Genomic DNA, 18,460 nt, shown 5'->3' with positions numbered 1-18,460 from the left:
GATACTGCTTGAGATTGCGAGACTTCCTGTTGCACAAGCTGGCACACACGTTAGGTTGCGACGAGGGGGATATGGTAGTAGTGGATGGAAGAAACACAAACAACGACAAACAATGAAAGCTGCAGTGCGATCTGTAAACCGGCAACAAGCACAGTATTCGGGTATCGAGAAAATGTCCGATTTTGGATATTTCCAACCTGTTACAAGTACTCCGTAACTTTTGGATGAGAGTCAGCTATCCGAGAGAAAGCTAAATATGGCCTGTTGAAGACCGGAACGCTCCTTTTCTGCAAAGCCCCATTCGTGTGGCATGCCTGAATATTCTCGCCGATTTGACTAGCGGCTGCTGAGGCTCCAGCCCGACAGTGCTCAACAAACCTCAAGACGGGCACTAGCCGTCATATTGAGGTCTCATTATACTGGCGGTACGGGATACGAAGGTCACAGAACAACATTTGCGTGTACTTCGTGACACTACTTAGCATAACCATCGCTCGCTAATTTCGAATATTCACAGTACAAAGCTAGTGCTCTTCTGTGGATCAGAACCGACATCCAAATTCATGCTCCCTATAGCCTCAACGAATCTAGTAAATTAATGTATGCGCAGAGACCTGTTACAACAAGCACTCTCCGCTACGTTCACAAAGAAGCTCCAACCAGCTTGGCATATGCCTCTGTGCTGAAGGATTTTGGTCGTTCGATTGGTGCACCAAGACCGCGGTCAATGACGAGTTGTGGTAGTACACCAAGGGCTCGGGAGACACCAAAGAGGACGGTATAGTAGTTAGCCTCGGTCAATCCGTAGTACTGGAGGAGGACTCCAGAGTGCTGACACATGTTAGTAAGGTTTCTGTGAATGTGACGGCCAACTTACAGCATCGACGTTAGGGTATGGGTTCTTGGTCTTTCCGTGCTCAGTCAAAACACCTGGAGCAATCTTGTAGACCTGTGAGACGAGCTTGAACATAGGATCTTCTGGCAGTTTTCGGAGACCAAACTCTCGCTGAGACATGTATCGAGGATCAGTCTTTCGAAGGACAGCATGGCCGTAACCTGGAACAACGCGGCCGTTGTTCAGAGTGTCCCAGAGGTAATCCTTAATCTTCTGATCACTCAAATCATCGCCAATCGACTGCTTCATCTTTGTCAACCAGTTGAGGACTTCTTGGTTTGCCCTGTAAGACATGTTAGTTTCCGGTTCGACAACAGTTGTACATTGGTTGACACCTACAATCCGTGGAGTGGACCGGCAAGACCGTTCAGACCGGCAGCGAGGGACAACATAGGAGAGCTCAAAGCTGAGCCGACCAAGTGAGTGGTGTGAGCGGAGACATTGCCGCCCTCGTGGTCGGAGTGGATGGTCATGTACAGACGCATCAGCTCAACAAAGTCATGGTTGTCAGCAAAGCCAAGACCGTTAGCCAAGTTGTAAGAAAAGTCCTTGTCTTTCTCGATCGCAGCAACCTTGCCATCCTTGTAGACATTTCGGTAGATCTTCGAGGCAATGGTTGGGAGTTTGGCAATGAGGTTCATAGAGTCCTCAAATGTGTAGCCCCAGTACTCTTTCTTGTTGACACCCTTTGCATATGCCTTGGCGAATTCAGAGGTTTGCTCCAACGCAACCACGGCGATTGAAAACTGAGCCATAGGGTGGAGGTCATTTGGGCAGCGGTCGATGAGCTCTTCAACGAATTTTGGTAGGTCAGATCGGGCAGCCCAATCGGCAGATAGGTCGCGAACCTGTTGCTCGGATGGGACTTCTCCGGTCAAGAGCAACCAGAAGAGACCTTCAGGTAGAGGTTCCTCTCCGCCGGGAGCCTTAGGAAGAAGTTCCTGGCATTCTGGAATAGTCTTGCCTCTGAATCGGATACCCTCCTCAGAGTCAAGGACCGAACCCTCCCAGACCAAAGACTTGATACCTCGAGCACCACCATAGACTTGATCAAGTGTGACTTCTCCTAGTACTTTGCTGCCATATTCTTTTCTCAGCTTCTTGACCTTCTCGATCTCGCCAGGGAGCTTGTCTGCGAAGGTCTCTTTAAGCGACTATCAGAGGAATCAGTATCTAAGTACCAGCATAGCGTCATATAGTATACCTTTGAGCTGGCGCATCGCACACCAGTATATGCTGCTTGCTGAACAACGGGTCGCGATAGAGCCGTGGAAGAGCGAAGCAAAGAGCTTCCCAATCGAAGAGAAGAAGCCATTGAAAGTGCTGAATACGAAGACAAGAATCGAAGCACAAGTGAAAGGGAAGCGAAGGCTGGATGGTGAAGGAAGGTTGTTGGATGATAAGGTCAAGGAGAAGCACCTCTTTTTTCGTAATCCTGAAGCTTCGGGGGAAGTGGCTCCTGCTTCTGCAGCTCCGACGTCAATTTGAGACGAGCTTGCCCGAACCAACGGGGACCGAGCAAACACAGTGGGCAGAGTTGCTCTTTGCCTCCGCAATTCACGTGATTAGAGTTTGTCCCGGTTGCGACTGCCATCTCAAAAACCCGCATCAGATCAAAATCTCTTCTAACATTGTTACTATCATTCTCAAGATCTCAACCCATCAGAATTCACACCTCAGTACGAACCTGCGTCTCGCGATATCGTCCTCCGATCTTTTGTAATTGTCTTAGCACCACAAGTTCACTGCGCGACAAAGACTGCCACGATCCATTGTCGCGTAGTTGCATTGGAACAAGCATCGACCTTGATTCACACCCACCACCGCCTGCACTCGGTCTGTACTGCGCTGTAGTATCACCGTCCCTGTTGAAAGATCAAGGCGTGGCTAGCAGTACAAAGTGAATGCTTCGCATGCCACTATAAGAGGACTAGAAGATACTATCTCAAGAAGAGGACCCTTCTCTTCTTTGTACAAACTGTACAGTTTCTATACACGACGTGACTATCTCGCCTACCAGTATCTTGGAATCGTACTGTAACAGGTGGCATATCGCACAATGTCCTCAGCCGTAGCTGAGCTGGACGCTGTCCTGCAGTCTATGCTGCACCTCAAACCGCCTGGCGTATCTGGGTCAAAGATCAATGCTCTCACAACCCTATGTACAGCCAACATACAAGTACGTCAACTCATGCCGATTCAATAGACCGACTTTGTACTAATCGATTACAGTCCGAGTCTGTTCTCGTTGGAAAAATCTATACACACTTCAAGAAGGCTCCAGGCACACATAAACTCGGCGTACTCTACGTTGTAGACTCTGTGACTCGTCAATGGGTAGATCAAGCCAGAAAATCTGGCCAACAAGTCGGCCCTTCTGCGACTGACGGTACCTTTGCTGCCGGCGTTCATAGAGTTACTGAACTCCTACCCTCACTGATGACAGACATTATCGGTGCTGCGCCTGAAGATCAAAAGGTATGCCGCGTCCACCTGTATTGCTTGGAGTATCGACTTTGTCTTTCCGCATGTCTCGAATGCTAGCACCTTCGTACTGACCAAAGTCTTTGTGTAGCCCAAGATTAGAAAGCTTGTGGAGATCTGGGAACGATCCAGCACCTTCCCATCTGCCACGTTGTCAGGTATCAAGAGTCAGCTCGATGCTGCACCCTCAAACAGTGTGTGAACCTTCAATCCTGCCAATGAAAATTATTAACCATATATAAAGACGCAGAATCAACCACCCCCATCAACTCTCCTGCTCCAGGCTTTGTACCACTAGGTCAGGACACTGTCATGACTAATACAACTCCAGCACCAGCCGCTGCGCCAACACAAAACGCATCTTCTCTTTTAGAGTCCCTGAAGGCTTTGGCGGCCAAACAGGCGCCTAACGTCTCTGCTGCGCCTGTCACGCCAGCCACTGCTTCAAATAATCTAAATGCCTTGCTGGGGTTACAAAATGCTGTACCACAGTCGACCACACCTGTAAACCAAGGACAAGGTCAAAATGTAAATCCTTTGGCTGCTCTCATGGCGGGCATGAACAATGGAACGCAGCCTCAAGTTGCTCACAATCAAGCTGCGAATCCTCTAGCTGCTCTTTTCCCCCAGCAGCAACAAGCTCCAGCTGTTCCCAATCCTCCTGCAGTAGCGCCAGATGCTCAAGCTACACTTCAATTGGTACAATTGATGGCACAGCAAGGCATTCCGCCAGATCAATGGGCTGCTACGTTGCAAGTATTGAATATGCAAAATCAGGCTGGTAAGGGCGGCATGCCGTTTCCTCCTCCGCCTATCCCAGGTTTCGGCCAGATCGACCAATCACGTGATCGAGATGGCCATTTACGGTCTCCTGCTGATACTGGTCGACGCCGTTCACGTTCTCCAGATTATGGTCGTCGGAGTGGTAGACCCGGTAGTCCTGTCAACGACCGGTTTCGTAATGGCAGCGATAGACGAGGCAATGAATACCGTCAACGTAGCCCAGTGGGTCGCAGACGCCGAAGTCCCACACCACCTGAGCAAGATCTGCCCCCACCTGGCGAAAAATACATCGATTGGGATCACAACCTACCAAAGGATAATATCAAGGTCCTTAGTAGAACACTCTTCGTTGGTGGTGTAACCTCGAGCGAAGCACACCTGCGATCATTGTTTGCGAGATTCGGCATTGTGCAGACCTGCATCGTCAATGTCGACAAGCGGCATGCATTCGTCAAGATGATCAACCGCAAAGATGCTGAACTTGCACGCAACGGTATGGAGGAGTATCGAGACGGGTCCACGCAGTTACGAGTAAGCAAGACATACATGTTGGACTAATTCGAGTACTAACAGCTTGCAGACCAAATGGGGCGTTGGCTTTGGGCCACGAGACTGTAGCGACTATCAAACAGGTGTCAGCATAATTCCTGTGTATCGGTTAACCGATGCAGACCGAAAATGGATGGTCAGCGCAGAATATGGTGGCACTGGTGGCAAGCCTATTCAGGAGGGTATGATCGTTGAAGAGCCTGACATTGAAATCGGTGCAGGTGTTTCATCCAAAGGTATGTCGACAGAGTTCGCCCATCGACACGATGCTAACTAAAGGTAGCCATGAGCAAGAGAATACCTACCGACCAAGGTGGTCGACGAGGTCCGCAATCCTCAGGGAGGGACGACCGACCCGTAGGAAGAAACGATCGTCGGTTCGGCGACGATCAAAGAGATGACCGACCGGGTTCGAGCTCTGGCAACCCGAACATGATACCCTTCCCTATGGGTTTTCCAATGATGCCAAATGGGATGCCCATGATGCCGCCTGGCTTTCCATTTCCCTTCCCTCAGCAGAACCAGGACGGCGACAAGGGAGGCCAATGATAGAGTCTGAATGGTGCTTCTGGAGCGCCACAACAAAAGGAAAGTGACGCCGTACGACATGTCCTCAACTTTGCATTCATGGAGTTATGTGTGTTATTGTCGTGCTTAGGGGCAGGAGTATATTAGCTACGACGGGTTGGTGGTGGTACATAGTTTTTGTGCAGGTAATGGCGGCGGCCTTTCATCGGAAGCATCCCAGCGGCTGAATGCACAATGATCACGTCCTGTACTTCAGGCTTACACGTGTCTATATTGATCGTCACATACACGCGATGCTTAGAGCAATATCGACCACTTGTTCCGATGTCGAGGTTTGCTGATCTTCTGCGTGCATAATATCGGTGGGTTGTGTAGCACATGGCCATGCTTGACTTTTTTGAACATTGGTCTGCACTGCCACCACTGCCGTGCTTGGCACCTTTCGCGCCGAGGCGGAGACACCTCCGGCCAGTTGGGCAGTTCTCACGCGATTGCCAAGGGTTGGTGGTCTTCGAGTCCCGCCTGCTCATCCTGGCTCTTGCCGATTATGGGTTTGTAAACTCCCACCTGACAACTTGAACTTCATGCGCCGACTTCTTGCAGTAATCACTGACAACAGAGCTTATAATATTGCGTTTTCTTCTTGTTCTACGGCCCCATCATATACATTGATTGATTGCAGCCGTAGCATTATGCTATTTGGACTTGATTTATACGCCCAGCATATATTGTACGAGAACACTTGAGCGAGAGCTGCTTGCATCGTCCGATTCTCGCGACGCGTCAACCCTGTATCCTCTGAAAGTCATCTGCCTCACCGTGCAAGCAGTTGCCCACTCGTACTGAAATCCCATATCACAATCCAATTCTGTTTCAATCATGCCCGCCTATTCTAATGCCAGCACTGCTGGCTCAGCTCCGACAGGAACACCTCCAGCAAAGAAGAGAGGCGTCACTTTCTTAGACGAGAAGCAAGCACAAGTTTCTATAGTTGACATTGAGGAGCAGAAGAAGGATACCGAACAGGATGAAGATTTGGGAGAAGATGACCTTGATGCCTTAATCGAAGAGCTGGAATCTGCGGACCCAGATGAGGAAGTCGAAGAAGAGATCGAAGCTCTTGGTGTCAACAGTGTGCCCGAAGAGTTTCTGCAGACAGATCCACGCTTCGGTCTGTCAGATTTTGAAGTCAACGCAAGACGGAAGAAATATGGCCTTAATCAGATGAAAGAAGAGAAGGAGAACCTGTTTCTAAAGTTCTTGATGTACTTTGTTGGGCCCATACAATTCGTTATGGAGGTAAGTACCTTATGGAATATCTGATGTTCCTCCACATTCAGTTCAGAAGCTCCCAGCCATACAGGTCCTGGTTCGCCGATCCTAGCATTCTCGCTGTCCTAATCTGCCACGAGCTGCTATTATTTATGGAGGACTTGCTGACAGATGAATTTTAGGCGGCTGCTATTCTTGCTGCTGGCCTTCAGCAATACGTTGACTTTGGCGTCATCTGTGGCCTTTTGCTTCTAAACGCTGTCGTTGGCTTCGTGCAAGAGTTTCAAGCCGGTTCCATCGTCGAAGAGCTCAAAAAGACACTAGCCTTGAAAGCTGTTGTACTACGCGAAGGACGAACCATTGAGATAGAGGCCCCAATGGTTGTGCCAGGTGACATACTAGAGCTTGAAGAAGGCACTATCATTGCAGCTGATGGTCGTCTCGTCTCGGATAATGCTTTTGTCCAGGTTGATCAGTCGTCCATTACTGGAGAGTCACTTGCTATTGACAAGTATCCTGGTGACACATGTTATGCTTCGTCCGCCGTCAAGCGTGGCACATGTCGCATGGTGGTTACAGCTACAGGTGATCATTCATTCGTCGGCCGGGCTGCGGCTCTTGTCAACCAAGCATCAAGTGGAAGCGGTCATTTCACAGAAGTTCTTAATGGCATCGGCTCTGTGTTATTGGCGGGCGTTATCTTCACATTACTTGTTGTCTTCATATCTAGCTTCTATCGAAGCAACGACATCGTGACTATCCTGAGATTCGTCCTTGCGATCACCGTTATTGGTGTCCCTGTAGGTCTTCCGGCTGTCGTCACCACTACCATGGCTGTGGGAGCTGCCTACTTGGCGAAGAAGCGAGCAATAGTTCAAAAGCTATCGGCAATCGAATCACTGGCAGGTGTCGAAATTTTATGCTCAGATAAGACAGGCACTCTCACCAAGAACAAGCTCTCATTACACGAACCTTATTGCGTCCAAGGTATTGAAGCAGACGAGCTCATGCTTACAGCTTGTTTGGCAGCCTCGAGAAAGGCAAAAGGCATGGATGCTGTTGATAAGGCCTTTCTCAAAGCTCTGAAATTCTATCCTTCTGCAAAAGCTCTTCTTATGAGGTACAGATGTCTGTCCTTCGCACCGTTTGACCCAGTGTCGAAGAAGGTTTGCGCGGTGGTAGAATCACCCGAAGGAGAACGCATCACCTGTGTCAAGGGCGCGCCACTTTTTGTGCTGAAGCTTGTCGAAGAACAGAATCAGGTACCTGTCCACATCGAAACAGCGTACAAGAATAAGGTAGCTGAATTTGCTACGAGAGGTTTTCGCTCTCTGGGTATCGCTCGCCAGAAGGACAATCGATGGGAGCTTCTCGGAATCATGCCGTGCCACGATCCTCCACGTTACGATACAGCAAAGACGGTACGAGATGCAAAACAGCTTGGGTTATCGATCAAGATGCTTACAGGTGATGCTGTGGGTATTGCTCGTGAGACTTCCCGTCAACTCGGCCTAGGCACCAACATCTTCGATGCTGAGCGGCTTGGTCTTGCTGGAGGAGGAGAGCTTCCCGGCTCCGAAGTGTACGACTTTGTCGAGGCTGCTGACGGCTTTGCTGAGGTATTTCCACAACACAAATACACTGTCGTGGACATCCTGCAGAAGCGTGGGTACTTGGTAGCAATGACAGGTGATGGTGTCAACGACGCGCCATCTCTAAAAAGAGCCGATACAGGCATCGCCGTGGAAGGTGCCTCCGATGCTGCTAGGTCGGCTGCCGACATCGTCTTCCTGGCCCCTGGTTTGTCAGCTATCATTGACGCCATCAAAACATCTCGACAAATTTTCCACCGGATGTACGCCTACATTGTCTATCGCATTGCATTGTCCTTGCACCTGGAGATCTTTCTCGGACTCTGGATTGCAATTCAAAACAGATCACTCAACTTGCAGCTGACTGTGTTCATTGCTATCTTTGCCGACATTGCTACGCTAGCTATTGCTTATGACAATGCACCATACTCACCAAGTCCTGTCAAATGGAATCTGCCTAAGCTCTGGGCCATGTCAATTTTGCTGGGTCTGATCCTTGCAGCCGGTACCTGGATAGCACTTGGTACCTTGCTGGTGGGAGGCGATGATAGTGGCATAGCCCAGAACCATGGCAACCGTGATGCCATGCTCTTCCTCCAGATCTGCTTGTCGGAGAATTGGCTGATTTTCATCACAAGGGCTAATGGTCCGTTCTGGTCATCGATGCCGTCTTGGCAGCTTACGGGAGCCATACTCTTAGTCGACTCTCTTGCTACATTGTTCTGCATCTTCGGCTGGTTCGTTGGAGGCGAACGGACGAGCGTTGTTGCAGTCGTCAGGATATGGTTATACAGTTTCGGTGTCTTTTGCGTCATGGCAGGTGTATACTACCTGTTGCAGAACAATCGTACATTCGACAGGTTCGTACATTTCGGAAGCAGAAAGAAGACACCTAGGGGCACAGCGAAGTTCACCAGGAAGGAGCTGGAGAATTTCCTGACGACTTTACAGAGAGTCAGCACGCAGCACGAGAAGGTGTCCTAAAGGGGCACAGCCACAACCATGAGTTAAGGCGGATGACATGATACCACGGATTTTGGATTAAGCGGGTTTGGGAAGAGCGGAAGTGAATGACATTAGACTATTGATACCCCTTGTGCCGCGACGAAAAGTTATTAGCAGGTTCCGTCAGAACCGTAACACGATAATATTGAGATTGGCTCAGATGCATTGACATGCGCTGCCAGTGTTATGAGATCTTGTTCTGTGCATGAGCTGTTATATCAGACGATTGCTTATAATAGCGCCTATCGTCAGCATTTTGAGCCGAGCATAGGGGTTTATCGACCGGAAAAGGTACCCAACACGAAGGCGTGGGCACGAGAAGATGGCATCATCGAGTTTGTCTGGTTTGTGCAACATTTTCCAGAGCTGCGAGTAATTGTGAGAGATGTTTCATGGACTCGAACTATGTGTACGACTGTATGCTAGACTCTGGCTACTCTGATACTCACTTCCTAACAATGGCCAACGTAGCACGTACATCTCTTCGTCGATTCGGTACACAGACAGCACGAAAAGCAACAGTAAACTATGCGGCGCCAGCCGCAGAGAAAGTAAATCAATATGGCATTCGAGTCTCCCAAGCACAAGGCTATGTAGACTCGTTCACAGGAGGTACGTAGAGATATGGTCAAAAAGCATCAGTCACTAAGATATTCTTACAGCAATCGGCAACACACCTCTCATAAAACTACATACTCTATCTAAACAAACTGGCGCCACCGTACTGGGAAAGGCCGAATTCCAGAATCCAGGCGGAAGTGTGAAGGATCGTGCGGCATTGTATGTCGTACGAGATGCTGAAGAGAGTGGCCTCCTCAAACCGGGTGGCACTGTCGTCGAAGGTACTGCTGGAAACACAGGTATTGGACTAGCACATGTCTGCAGGTCGAAAGGCTACAGGCTCGTCATATACATGCCCAACACACAATCACAAGGCAAGATCGATCTGCTCAGGTTACTAGGTGCAGAAGTATACCCCGTGCCGGCAGTAGCATTTGAGAACCCAGAAAATTACAACTGGCAGGCGAAACGGCATGCAGAGCGGCTACAGAAGGAGGACCCGGAACACGGCGCAGTATGGACAAACCAATTCGACAACGTCGCGAACCGCAGAGCACATATTGAAACCACCGGTCCCGAAATATGGAATCAGACGGGCGGAAAAATCGACGCATTCACTTGCGCCACAGGCACAGGAGGCACACTTGCGGGCGTGACAAGATACCTAAAAGATGTCAGTAACGGCAAAGTAAAGTGCTTTCTCGCAGATCCACCCGGCAGCGTCCTGCACAGCTACATACAATCCGGCGGAAAACTGAACGAACGTTCCGGCGGAAGCATAACAGAAGGTATCGGCCAAGGTCGCGTCACAGATAACCTCAAGAACGAAGTCAAGGAATTAGACGGCAGTCTAAACATCGCAGACGAGAAGAGTATAGAAATGGTTTATCGCTGCTTAGACGAGGAAGGATTATATCTTGGTGCGAGCTCGGCGTTGAATGTCGTCGCTGCGAAAGAGGTCGCAGAGAAGATGGGTCCTGGAAGCACAGTCGTCACGATATTATGTGATGGTGCTTATAGGTATGCTGATCGTTTGTTCAGCCAGAAATGGTTGGAGACAAAGGGTCTGAGAAACGCGGTACCCAAGCATTTGGAAAAGTATATAATATTGCCTTGAGCAGCCTGGACGGATATGTACAGCATAGTGTTCCATCGATTTCTGGGAGCTTTCCTCGTCCTCTAACAACGAGAAATCATGCTCTCCACCTGCTGGGACCCTTGGCAATCGCCTGATGTTACATTAGGCATGTTGGAGAAGCCTTGAGCGTCCTAGATTGCAAGGAGATGACACAGATAGAGGCAACGATTGTGATTGTAGAGAAGACAACCAAGCGGTGATCCAAATATGGTGGCACAAAATACACTATGGACGATTACTAAAGTCGAATTGCAACCACTAAGTTGCAGAGCACATGAAGCTCAACCCGTGCGAATTCCCATCAGGAAAGTGTGGGACATCATGCCCTTACGACCCTACCCACATATTTCATTGAAGACGCTACCTGTCGTCTTCTGGCCATGCTTAACGCTTTCTCTTCTTCGCACCTCCCTCTTCCTCCTTGACCGGTCCACTCCGATCAGCTTTAGCAGCCTTCTTCTCCATCTCATCCCAATCCTCGCCCTCCTCACTCAGATCGCTTTCTGCGTCGCCTTCATCGTCGCTAGCGGAGGCATCGTCATCGAAATCGCTTTCATCTTCACTGTCACTCTCACTTTCGGCAAGGTCCTCATCACTTGCCTCAAATGCACTTTCTTCTTCCGACTCTTCGTCTTTGTCCTCATCGTCAGAATCTGTATTGAGGAAGGACCAGCCTCCGTCCTTGAAGAATTGATGTGGGTCGGCAATGACAGTCTTCATGATCATGCTCCAGTTGAGGTTTAGTGGGCCCTCGGTGTAGGCGATATCGACACTGTCTAGCCAATCTTTGACACGTTCTAGTTGGTCGACTGGAATGGTGTTGACATGAATGGGTGGTCGGTTGAAGTCCTTGAAGACGAAGACTAGATCGAAGTTCTTGAGGCCGAATTGGATACGCTCCAGATGAGCTATTTCAATCTCTTCGAGTGTGACGACGGTGAATGGCGGCTCGGTAAGTTGCACCAATGCATCGGTAGCAGGAGACATGAGGACATTACTTCTGTGAGGCACACCACTGAAGCTGAGCTCACGGAAGGGAATGTCCACCGTAATGTTCCACTCCCGACCAGCATCTGATACCTTTTCGGCGAATGACTTGAACTGCTTGTCAAGCTCTGCTCTTCGTCGTCGTTCTTCCTGTTCCTGCTCGAATTCCTCCTCATCACCGAAGCGGTGTTTTCGTCTTCTGTTGCCCGTTTCGTCGAATGCCATATCGGTGGCATCACGATAGAATTGAACGTCTCTAGTCTTTCGCTTGCCAACCAGAATTGGGTTCTTCAAGTGCACGTGGATCAGGACGATCAGTTCACCAACACATGGTTGGAAGAAAAGATGTTTAACGTTGGAGAAGACAATGTCGACGTTGTCGTTCCGCATAGGAGAGATATAGCGCAGACCATTTTGGTGAACCTCGACTTCACCAGGTACACGCTTACCGTCTTGTGCCGGTCGGAGGTAGACGTCAGATAGTCGGATAGGTCTTCGATTTCTTATTTCCTGAAGTTTCTCTTGCTCAACGACGTCCTCCATCTCCTTCTTCTCCTGCTCCTTTCGCGTGGCTGTTTTTCGAAGTTCTGTGATCTGTGATGCAACTTCTGCCAGTCGATCTTGGTCCTTTGAACGGACAGTAAGAGAACGGATGAACTGGGCCGTTGGATCCTCGAAAGGCTGGTCGTCTTTACGACCGACACCCTGACCTGGTGACAAAAAGTTGAATCGCAAATGCGTGTATTCGCCCTCGTCTGATTTGCTCACATTCTTGATAGTGTTGATGTGAAATGGCACAGGTCGACCCATGATAGGTAGGATAACTGTCAGAGCCTTTACGTCGACCCAGACAATCATGTCCTTGACACGAGCCGGAAGCTGGCTGTCTCGTTTGTATGATTCGAACTTTTTGAACTTTTTCTCGTCTTCACCATTGAGAGCACCAGTAGCTTCAGAGAATCGTTCCAGACCTTGCTGTTGCTTCTTCTCAGCAAGCTCTTTTTGATGCCCTCTTCGACGTGCCTCTTCCTCCTCCTTGTGTGTATCAGTCCGATTGGCGCCACGGGTCCGGCTAGATTTGATATTACTAGTAACAATCGCGCCGGCTCCAGGCTTCTTCTTCTCTTGCTTAGGCTTGACCTCTTCTTCCTCGTTGAAATAGAATTCAATTGAGTCGAGGTCGGTTCGTGCATCCTTAGTAAAGACAATGGCCTCACCACGTGTCACGCGAACGGTATCCATCAGCATCAGACTGTAATTGGTACCTTTCTTGTCTTGTGGCTTGTCGTTGGTGAGGTCGGCGAGGCTTGTCATGATCGAAAAAGTCATGCCATCTTTCAAAGGTCGAGTGTTTTTGGGACTCAAAGACAGATTGACGTCCTTCAACTCGATACCAATGGCAGCACCAATGTTCTTGGGAAAGTGCTTTTCAAGGTCGGGCTTCTTAGCCTTGATTGCGCCTAGAGCGGCATTGTAAACATCTTTGCAGGCAGCGCCTTCCTTCATAGCCAAAATAGCAGCGTCATGTGCGGCGACAAGAATCTTGTAATTTGCAACTTGAGACTTGCTCGGATCGACCAGGTATGTTCTCGCTATAACAGAGGCGTAGGTTCGGTATCGAAAGCCCATGCCAGCTATGATACAGCCCGAGTGCAGGTTGTCGTTGTTGGACTGAGCGGACATCTTCAGGTCGTACTGGCCACCGCTTTGTACCGTGGGACCAAATGCCCAGTCGAGGTGCTGATTGTCAAAATCAGATGTGGTCTTTGACAGCTTCTTGAAGAATTTTTGATCGTCGATTTTGGCATTGATCTTCGCAGCCAGACTGGCATGAGTGACCTTCTTCTCTGAGTCTAAGACTTCTTGCATTTCATCGACCCAGTAATCCGCCATAACGGCACTTGCAGCCTTAGCGCCGGTCCTGACAGCCTTGAGCTCTTCCTCGTCCTTGCTTGCCATTGACTGTGACAGGCCTGGCGCGATGTCGACCTCCTCGAGATCTTTTGAGGCTTCGTCAAAGACCTTCTTCCACTCATCAGCAAAAGGACCAGTTGTTTCAACCTTGGAAAGAGTGCCGACTTTTTTGCCTGCGCCCTTGACGATTTCCAGACACTTGGCGAAGGCTTCTGAACGTGTCTCTGGTTTCTTCGCGTCGATAGGCATGATCTCAACCGGGATTTTGCCATCTTTCAGGTTCTGCAGATGCTTCGCTTTCTTCTCTGTCGTAATTACATATACTGTAGTGGTTGTGAAGACCAACAAGGTAGCAGGAAATTCATAGCCCAATAGCCAGAAGTGTAGGGCATTGTTCTTGACGAAACTGTTCTCAGGCTCAGATTTGCCCGTGAGGATAACGATCGAGTCCGCACCACCAAATTGGGCATCCCCAGATCGCTTGTCGGCTTTCCATGTGTTGAACAAGACCTGGAGTCGTTCGAAGAAGAGTTTCGGTTCGATACGAATGGCATCGGCCATGATTGCAGCCTGCGCTGCTTCGAGCGACGGACTTGACTTTTACTTCTTGCGCTTTCAATTGTCTGGCGATGACAGGCGGAAGATTAGTACTGTACTGGTGCCAGGTCGCGATCAAGCATCCAGCACAGTCTCGAGTGAAGAAGAAAAGGAAACCCGATGAAAGGTGTGAGAAGGGAATGAACAAGGGAAATGGGTTATGGTCTATAAATCGCGAAACTTGTACAGGCCCCGTCACCACCAACAAGTCGCGTCTGCGGGCACTAGTATCCGCATTTCAAAGTCACGTGCATTACAAACTGGTCAAACACTAGAAGTCTTCACAAGTGGTCGTGGATTGTTATGGCCTTCACTTGGAGACACGTTGGTGATCCTGTATGACCGGCACAGATTCCTCCATGAGCACAAGTGTGTCATGATTGTCTAAAACTGCTGCTCCTGTTGGGTAAAAATCTAGTCCTCAACTAAGTACATTCCTACTGTTCTTTAGACTGGCACTATTTCATGCTTGATGATTGCGTCCAGCCATTCTGAAATCTTTACCTGGTGAACTTCTTGATCATGGCAAAACCTCTGATACGAGTGATTGGCTCAATCCACTTGGACTTTGTGACCACTACCCCGAGATGTCCTTCTGCTGGAGAGACACTCCAGGCCACGAGATTTGATATCAATGCTGGAGGTAAAGGTGCTAATCAAGCTGCAGCTTGCGGACGTGCCTCGTTCCTTTCCCAAAATGAGCAAGATATTGATGTTGAGATGCTTGGTGCAGTGGGTAAAGACGATCCATATTATGCGAGTCTACTCCAGCCTGCATTGCACGATTCCGGAGTCAAGACTGATCTCATTGCTCAAATTGCAGGCACAACCACAGGATCTGCAACCATCATAGTCGATGAAGGGGCTGGCGGAGAAAATCGAATTCTGTTTGTGCCTGGTGCAGGTTTCAAAGGAATGGACAATGTCAAAGAAATACTGAGTCGTGGTATGGATCAGGGCCGACAGCCTGACGTGGTAGTCTTGCAAGGTGAGATACCTCGAGACAGCGTGTTAGCACTAGTCGAGCAGTATAATGCCTCCGGAGGTACTGAAGTTGTCTTCAACCCAGCCCCTGTATGGCCTCAAGGTATACCCGCAAGAACGTTGAAGAGCTTGTCTGCTTTGATTGTCAACGAGAATGAATGTTCGCTACTTGTCAAGTCTATGGTGGCGGAAGGATATCAGATACACAACGTCGACAAGCAAGAGGACTTGGATGAGGACACGCTCCGAAAAGTGGCACACGAGTTTCATACATTGCTCCATGTCACAACAATGATAATCACCCTTGGGTCAAGAGGCGTGTTCTGGTCTCAATCAAATGGCAAGAGCGCATTGGTCAATGCTACCAAAGTGGAGAAAGTGGTAGATACAACGGCAGCTGGTGATACCTTTGTGGGATACTTCACCGCAGAATTGGCACGATCACGAGCTCGTGGAGTTGAGTTTGATGTCCCAACTGCCTGTGGAAAAGCTGCAATTGCAGCAGCGAAGTGCGTAACCAGAGCAGGAGCAATGCAAAGCATACCTTATGGTTATGAATGAAACTGTTATCGCGCGAGTTGGACTGCCAACGTCATCCAAAACCAAACGAAGCACGACGGCCATGTTCAGGCCTGCCCAACCACCCCCGACCGCTGCGCGACCGCGTTGTGGATATTGGCTTCTCAAGCTCGCACGAGTCCACTCCGATGTGTTTAACAAGTGCAGATTGTATGGATAGCAACGACAGAATATGCAGGCTCGGAAACCCTTTTTCCCTCTGCATATTGAGACCATATCCTGAGGTACATCTTGAAGGAGGTAGAAGCAGGTCTGAGACGATGGGCGACAAAAGATTGGTGGTTGGCGGCTGAATGGGATGTTTGAAACAGTGCCTGGATGAGGAGCACCACGAGTACGATCGAGGTCGCGTCATGCCAAGCTTTCGTGTCAACAACTGCCAGTGCCGTCTCAGACAAGTAATTAGGACGTAGGTCTTCTCAACGTACAAGTCGTAAGGAGCTTATTCGGTCAAGCTCATCAGCGAAGTCACTCAGTCTTGATATACGAAAAGTGTCACGCAATGCACTTGTTCACCCGCAGCAACGCGAACTAGGAAGCTGTACAGAAAGTGGCGCGGCACAAACACGCTAGTCCGTGTTAAACACGTCTCAACGCGAATCTTCAGGTCGTTCCCTGGCTCTCCCACTTCATCCTGACCCAATAACTACCTCGAACGACTCAATCACCTTCTTTGGACCTGCAGTAGCACATTCCACCACTGCAGCCACCTTCTTTTCGAGGCCTTTCGCGCTGTCGGCCAGGTCCTTAAGCCTCTTCCTTGACGCAGTGCACGTAGCATACCAGGTTGAGACGTGTTACTGTGGGTTCTGCGTCGCGCTTCTGACCTCGAACCTGACCTCTCGTGCTCTTCTCATATACTCGACTGCCGGTGAACACTGTTGCCTCATTCTCTGGGCACGTTGAAGCTGGACCTTGAACACAACCCAGGAATTGTGTACCTGTTCACTCAAACTCTCTACTCATCCTTACGCGTAAGGACTAGAAGCAGCCACTTCTCCGGGCTCGAAAATATGGCTACTGTATCGACTCCAGTAAGACAGCCATTTGGTATCGTCAACGAGACGAAGTTGCGGAATTTACAGAGCATTAAAAACAGACAGAATGGTATGCTCAATCGTGAATGCGCTTTAGGTGTAGTAGCTAATCCTCTCCAGCATTAACCCCAAACTCAGCACCTAGTCTCAAACGACGAGCTGCTTCTCCCGAGCTTTCAGATTCTGAAAATATCGATCCCTCGCACTTTGAGTCCAGCATCAAGAGGAAAAGGGCGGCAATCGAAGATGATGTCTCGCTAGCCAAACAACCACGATTGCTTACCACCAAGGTCATACCCACTGCTTACACCACGACGAAATTCAGCACTCCGCCCACAACAGTCTCGCGTCCTGAGAATCTTTTCCATCCGAGCACTCAGGCCCCTCTATCAGCTCCTGCCGCAGCCGGTCGCTCTCCTACACGTGTTTCCAATAGAAGCAAACTCGACAAGTCAGCACCACGGCGTCGCTTTGCTCCTCCCTCTATCAAGGCTGCTCCTACTCTCTCAGTCGCAGCAGCACTCCGGGGCACTCTCGCCCACAAAAAACCATCCTCTTCTCGTTCCAGACGATCCACAGGCCCCACTCTCGGGGAAAGCAAGCCCCAGTCATGGTTCTTTGACATCTACGAAGAGCCCGAGGACCAGCAGGACTACCGTATGTGTGAGTGGACCATGACACAATCCTCGGCCGCACTCGACATCTCTGACGACGAGGGCAAACCTGGCAAGTCCTCTGACAAACACAATGGCGAGGATAGAGGAAAGGAGAACGTCGATCCAAATGAGATGGCTACACCTCCTGTGCCTGTGACAAGGCCATCTTCTGCTACTGCTGCTGCCGTCACTGCGGAACAGGATGGAGATAAGATGGCCGCCGAGGAGCCTAGGACGCCCCTTGGTGACCTGAACGCCTCGGAGTTCTACGGTGAAGGCTTGAACGCCACTAGTGTTGTGCTCGTCCATGAAGATGTTCCCGCCGACGAAGTCGACTCTCAAGCCGAAGCCCAAGATACAGAGCTCACCACTCCCGAACAGTCCAGCGAACCACCATTAGTCGCAGCAGTGGCAGAAGACTTCACCTTCACCTCTCAGCACGAGCCTCGGATCAATGCTGAGCCGGAAGTAATGCCAGAAGACATTCCGGATTGGGTCCAGAGAACATCACTCACCTTTGACATCCTCAATGACCAAGACGATACTGCTAAGCTCATGCCCAGCGCCGACACTGGTGACATCGAGATATGGGAAAGCGAAAGTGCAAAGGACGAGAACGAGCATCAACAGCAAGAAGATGAAGAACAATACTCAAATCGTGTCGTCATTGGTGCAGGGCAGACGATCTCGTTGTCGCGAACATGCTTGCAGGAGATGGCATAACACGTTACTAGGTGGACAATAGACTGTGAGGCTACCTGGTTGGATTTGAGACTTTATGCATGCTGGAGTTTGTGTTTGGCGGATGTCTGAATTTGTTCGTCTGATCGTTTGCAAGGTCTGTTTGATGAAGTGAGTATGCCACATGACGATGTCTCGAGATCTGATTAGTCTGTCTG

General features: G+C 49.7%; 7 protein-coding genes across 7 annotated transcripts; 5 read left to right on the top strand and 2 right to left on the bottom strand.

Annotated features, from left to right (window-relative positions):
* Positions 1-642: 642 nt before the first annotated feature.
* On the bottom strand, positions 643-2,210 carry CIT1 (citrate (Si)-synthase; the record flags this gene model as incomplete). The annotated part of the gene is made up of 4 exons (XM_064898659.1): positions 643-831; positions 878-1,178; positions 1,235-2,049; positions 2,100-2,210. The coding sequence occupies 4 exons, from the start codon at positions 2,208-2,210 to the stop codon at positions 643-645; spliced, it is 1,416 nt and encodes a 471-aa protein (XP_064754616.1).
* A 744-nt stretch (positions 2,211-2,954) lies between these two features.
* Positions 2,955-3,581, top strand: LTR64_004311 (uncharacterized protein; the record flags this gene model as incomplete). The annotated part of the gene is made up of 3 exons (XM_064898658.1): positions 2,955-3,074; positions 3,128-3,373; positions 3,471-3,581. 3 exons carry the CDS (start codon positions 2,955-2,957, stop codon positions 3,579-3,581), a joined length of 477 nt encoding a protein of 158 aa, XP_064754615.1.
* Positions 3,582-3,691: 110 nt separating this feature from the next.
* On the top strand, positions 3,692-5,260 carry LTR64_004310 (uncharacterized protein; the record flags this gene model as incomplete). Its single annotated transcript, XM_064898657.1, has 3 exons — positions 3,692-4,693; positions 4,743-4,947; positions 4,995-5,260. 3 exons carry the CDS (start codon positions 3,692-3,694, stop codon positions 5,258-5,260), a joined length of 1,473 nt encoding a protein of 490 aa, XP_064754614.1.
* Positions 5,261-6,118: 858 nt separating this feature from the next.
* PMA1_2 (plasma membrane H+-ATPase) lies at positions 6,119-9,087 on the top strand (the record flags this gene model as incomplete). Its single annotated transcript, XM_064898656.1, has 2 exons — positions 6,119-6,538; positions 6,694-9,087. 2 exons carry the CDS (start codon positions 6,119-6,121, stop codon positions 9,085-9,087), a joined length of 2,814 nt encoding a protein of 937 aa, XP_064754613.1.
* A 479-nt stretch (positions 9,088-9,566) lies between these two features.
* LTR64_004308 (uncharacterized protein) lies at positions 9,567-10,786 on the top strand (the record flags this gene model as incomplete). The annotated part of the gene is made up of 2 exons (XM_064898655.1): positions 9,567-9,720; positions 9,771-10,786. 2 exons carry the CDS (start codon positions 9,567-9,569, stop codon positions 10,784-10,786), a joined length of 1,170 nt encoding a protein of 389 aa, XP_064754612.1.
* Positions 10,787-11,191: 405 nt separating this feature from the next.
* On the bottom strand, positions 11,192-14,269 carry SPT16 (FACT complex subunit spt16; the record flags this gene model as incomplete). The annotated part of the gene is made up of 1 exon (XM_064898654.1): positions 11,192-14,269. The coding sequence occupies one exon, from the start codon at positions 14,267-14,269 to the stop codon at positions 11,192-11,194; it is 3,078 nt and encodes a 1,025-aa protein (XP_064754611.1).
* Positions 14,270-16,881: 2,612 nt separating this feature from the next.
* On the top strand, positions 16,882-18,284 carry LTR64_004306 (uncharacterized protein; the record flags this gene model as incomplete). Its single annotated transcript, XM_064898653.1, has 2 exons — positions 16,882-16,975; positions 17,026-18,284. The coding sequence occupies 2 exons, from the start codon at positions 16,882-16,884 to the stop codon at positions 18,282-18,284; spliced, it is 1,353 nt and encodes a 450-aa protein (XP_064754610.1).
* Between the last annotated feature and the right edge of the window lie 176 nt (positions 18,285-18,460).

This window comes from Lithohypha guttulata, assembly GCF_036872675.1.
Source record: "Lithohypha guttulata strain CCFEE 5908 chromosome Unknown scaffold_3, whole genome shotgun sequence".
NCBI classification, from domain to species: Eukaryota; Fungi; Ascomycota; class Eurotiomycetes; order Chaetothyriales; family Trichomeriaceae; genus Lithohypha; species Lithohypha guttulata.
Note: the sequence above shows the minus strand (reverse complement) of the source record. Positions and strands in the feature narration are given on the sequence as shown.